General features: G+C 36.5%; 1 protein-coding gene across 1 annotated transcript in view; it reads left to right on the top strand.

Moving 5' to 3' along the window:
- LOC107094912 (cytochrome P450 4V2-like) overlaps nt 1–3,466 on the top strand; it is a 19,238-nt gene extending 15,772 nt beyond the window's left edge. The window contains exons 9-10 of the mRNA XM_015390803.1: nt 3,022–3,201; nt 3,292–3,466. Coding sequence (XP_015246289.1) covers nt 3,022–3,201; nt 3,292–3,464 — 353 coding nt within the window. The 3' untranslated portion in view covers nt 3,465–3,466. The remainder of the gene's footprint in view (nt 1–3,021; nt 3,202–3,291) is intronic.
- Nucleotides 3,467–4,812: the final 1,346 nt, after the last annotated feature.

Here is a 4,812-nt window from a genome sequence, read left to right as displayed (position 1 = left end):
CTAAAAACAACACTATAATATGGAGTGCAACCTCTCAATCAGTGAGCTTTTCATTATGGTTCTGTATTTTGTGAAATGTCACCGATCTGCCTGTGTTTTGAATTTGCCGCCAGCAGAAGACCTAACTAAATATGAGTGGCTGGGGAAATTCACTGGATATGTAGTAACCAAGTTATTGGGAGAGGGACAACAACGCTGAATGAAATTGAACTGGAAGCTACTTTGTGTTTTAATTGGAATTAAAAGATAGAGGACGGGTTGGTTAAAGAGAGGGAAGGGATCCAAAAAGCCGTTACACATACAGAACATTTTCAGCAATGAACTTTAACAGAGTAAGTTTATACTTAGCAAGTTAGAATCATAATACAGTGGATTTGTCAAAATATAGAATCTTAATGTTGTGTTCTTCTTTACCAGTTAAAAAAAAAAAGCTATACAGCTCGGTTCCTCAGAGTTACAGATAAGAATTTGTTCAAATGTAATTTTCTTATTGAAAAGAAATATATCAGACTGCAGAGGTTCTAGATATCCCCACATGAAAATATTTCCTAAATTTAAAAATTATGCTGTGGTGATGGTAACTTAGTTTCTTTAGCATCATTATATTAGTAGACATCTTCATGTTATGTTTTCAGCAGAGCACAGACACAGAAGCAGAGACGGCTGCAGAGTTAAGGATGAAACAGACTGACTGGAATATGTAACATGCGTTTATTGCTATATATTATTAGACCTCTTCATGTTATTCTTTTCAGTGATAAAAAATAAAATGGATAGCTTCTGCATTTACTTAATTTAAATACAGTACCATGCAAGTTTAAGTACAGTATACTGCTCTTTGATATAACTCTGGTAGCTTTTTATGTGCTGTGTGTCGGCTCTGCTGTGCTGCCAGTTCATTTTTTTAACGAGTCTGAAAATAAAGTTTGAAAGTAATGCATAATCACATTACAGTAGTGCACAGTGTGCAGACATAACTCTGATAGCCTACAGTAGGTCTATGTAACTTATTCTGTGCGCCGGCTCTGCTGTGTCACCGGTGCATTTTTTTTTTTAACATGCTGAAAATAATGTTTGAAACCAACAGTTTCATAGAACAACAACATAGAAAATAACTGCATAGGCTACAGAAAATTAAAGCTAGCCTACCTCTGTTTTGTGTTGCAGATCTGCTGCGCCGCATTAAGAAATCACTTAACATATTTATCCATGGTTCCCTGGATCAGAGTGTTGTCCAACACAGAGTTCACTTTTTTTTTTTCAAAATTATGTAAAAGTTCAAAGTTTTTGAAGCCAACATGCAGGAGGATTTTTGTCAGGACTCACTTTTAGCCATGTACAAAAACACAAGGTCCTTTGGGTTCTATAACTGTAGGAGCATCAGTCCCCAAACTTACAGAGTGTCCCTACCAACTTTAGTCACAAAGTTATACCCTTGGTTTCAAGCCTATGTTTTGGGTGGTTTGTGAAGTTATCCGCTTCCTTAGATATAAAATAGATCCCTAAAAAAATAATCTTTGTCCTGAGGGCCGTTATATTTGTTTTCCAAAATCAAAAACTTTTTTTAAAGAATTTGTAATATATGTACAATAAGCCAGTCCAAGTTTGAATAGTTTATATTAAATTAAGCTTATACTACATAATTATCAATTGGCTTGGAAATAGCTTTTTAGCTTGGCAAAATGTATAAGCATGGAAAAAAATGTTAAATATATGTAACAGAGCCAGGCTTTGGGCCTGTTGGTCAGATTAAAGTCCTGTAAAACCGGAGAATGAATGAGACAAGCGACGGATGAAGTTTCTCCATGCCTCGCTTCTGCCGTATCTATTAATACAAGTACATGAATCATAAACACAAAGCATCACAAATGATTCTCATTTGAAAAATATGCAATAAATTATCCCTTATGTAGAGTAACTTATAACTTTCATCACAAGTATCCTTTAACATTGACAAAAAAGCAAATATGATCAGTTACCAGTTTTTAATAACTTTTTGCTGTTTTTATTGTATTTAAAACTCTTTAACCACAATACCTTTTTAAAAATGAGAGCTGGGCCGCTTTTTAACACATAGCTTAGCTTTATTTTTATCTCTGTTTAGCTGAATGGTTCATACATTGCATGGCAGTGAAACATGCATATCAGCAGACTTAGCTTCAGATTTCAACTTTCACTTAATCCTTTTTTTAATTATAAGTAAACCCATATTTATCTCTCCCAATGGTATATCAACACTGGCGCCAGCAGCATTGCCTTTACTTCGTTTTTTCACACCTTTCCACATACCCGAAACTCAACAAAAATGCAGTGCTTACTGACTAATTTATAAAGTCACATTTAGCTGTGTTTCTCAACAGTACTTTCTGACCCATTTCATGTGGTTTATACTCTTTAATTAACCTGTAAAACAGGAGAATGAAGGAGACAAGCTACAGGTGAAGTTTCTCCATGCCTCACTTGAAAAAGCAGAGCCTATGACCTCAATATGCCATCTCAGTGTGTAATGTGCCACCTTCTGGTGTGAGTGCGCAACTACAATTCAAACAAATTATCATTAAAATCAAACAAATAAATAATGTGAATACACATGAGTGTGTCACATTTAGCATTGCTAGCCGGTTATCCAGCAGTAAAATTCTTAACGTGCTTACAAATCATTTTGTTTAAGTTATCAGTTCTAAAGGCTGCCAAACAAAGTGACAAGGTTTTATTTATTATTTTATAACTAAGTTGTTGTACAGCTTAAAGAGTCTTTATCTGTCAGCTTATTCAGGTAATCTATAAAATACTTACTTTGTTTCATCAGAATAAGAGCCACAAACATACACTGTATGTTTTCAAGCTAAACACAGTGATATTCATACTATAACCCTTCAACTTTTACCTGCTTCATTGGACTAATTCTGAAATAGACAGCAGGTGCTTAACTTCAGCAGGAAATAATTTAATTTAACATTGTGAAATGTTCTTATACATTTAATAATCCATGAATGTAATTGGTTTTTGCTTTTACTCTAGATGGTTTCAACGTCCCCAAAGGAGCAAATGCGATCATCATTACATACACTCTTCACCGTGATCCACGATACTTTCCAGAACCAGAGGAATTCCGGCCTGAGCGTTTTTTTCCTGAGAATTCAGTTGGAAGGCCCCCGTATGCATATGTCCCTTTCTCTGCTGGACTCCGCAACTGCATAGGTGGGAAAAGGAAATTCTGGGGTTCAATTAATCAACCTACATAAGGGTCATATGTGTTTTTTTAAATTTGTTTTGTACTCGGATTTTCAGGTCAGCGTTTTGCATTGATGGAAGAAAAAGTTGTTTTGGCATCCATTCTGCGTAACTTCAATGTCGAGGCCTGTCAGAAACGTGAGGAAATTCGCCCAGTGGGGGAACTCATCCTGCGACCAGAGCAGGGCATTTGGATCAAACTGGAAAAGAGAGAACCACTTGCTCCATAAAATCAGCATTGGCTCAATTATTAAGATTCATTTATTCATAGTATTTTTTTTTTTGTGTGTGTGATTTTAAATAATCCAAATAGCAGAAAATGTATCAAACAAAGATCTCTAATAGTGGAATACAAATAGCATTACTGGGTAATTTAGCTGCTCTGCCTCTGATAGTATGATAATCTAAAAAACATATTGTATTCTAAGCAAAGATTTGATTGCTTAGAATACATTTCTTTTGTATAGTTCTGCATTTTGTGGCTGGTACTGCTAATGGAATATGAGTGACTTCTTGTTATTTGATCTTGCACAAGTATTTCTTGTAATTCTGTTTGAAAATTTCTTGCATTACCAAATGTTTAAGATACAGACATGTGACATGAGTGGAACTATTTCTGAGTATTATTGGTCTGGTTTCCAGCCTTCAAATAATGCTGCATTATTACTTTTAGATAATACTTAAGAATTCTTAGTCAGATGAGCAGAATTCAGCGATGATTGGGCTGGAACAGTAGAGCAATAAGCACTGGGAAGAAACCATCCATCCATCCATTTTCTTACACGCTTAATTCCAAGCGGGGTCGTGAGGGGTGCTGGGGCCTATCTCCAGCTGTCTGCGGTCGACAGGCGGGGTACACCCTGGACAGGTCGCCAGTCCATCGCAGGGCAGGAAGAAACTAAATAAACTAAACTCTGTCACAGACTGGTATAGTTTCCTCTACATAAAACAAATATTTAACACTAGGAATATGCAAATATGCATAGAGGCAGACTGGCAGCCCCATACAATCCAGCCTCATTGTTTACCATGAACATGATTACAGGACTAAGGTACACATTCATCTTAAGAGATTCTGCAAAGCCAGACAGGGGGTAGCCCAGTGAGACTGTGTATGCACAAGAACTAGTGGAAGCAGCATAACTCAGGATGAAGTCAGCAATAAAATCTGAATAATGTAAAAGAGTTGCCGGAATCTAAGTGACAGCTATTCAGTAAAACAACCATGCTCAGGAGCAGGTATGCCATCTCTTGCTGAGAGATGACAAGCCCAACCCGGCAACCACCTGTCTGTTGGAGAGTCTGCAGAAATGAGCCAGGAAATGAGCACGACAGGAAAAAAAAAAACATGTTTCTTGACACTACTTGATTAGAAAATTAGCCCACCAAGCAAAAACTGGTTTAAAAGACATTGAAAAGATGACATGATTTACGTCCAAACAATGTCTACATTTGGTTGAAAAGTGAAAGGTGAAAGGTCATAATTTTCAGATCGTTGGAAAGACGTTGCAAAGTCGTTTTTAAACGTCTGTTATTGGACTAAAGTGGGACACAATCGGATAGACAAAACACATTCCA

The sequence above is a fragment of the Cyprinodon variegatus genome, unplaced genomic scaffold (genome assembly GCF_000732505.1).
Source record: "Cyprinodon variegatus isolate N-32 unplaced genomic scaffold, C_variegatus-1.0 Scaffold514, whole genome shotgun sequence".
Classification (NCBI taxonomy): domain Eukaryota; kingdom Metazoa; phylum Chordata; class Actinopteri; order Cyprinodontiformes; family Cyprinodontidae; genus Cyprinodon; species Cyprinodon variegatus.
The sequence above is the reverse complement of the archived record's forward strand: the minus strand, read 5'-3'. Positions and strand labels throughout refer to the sequence as shown.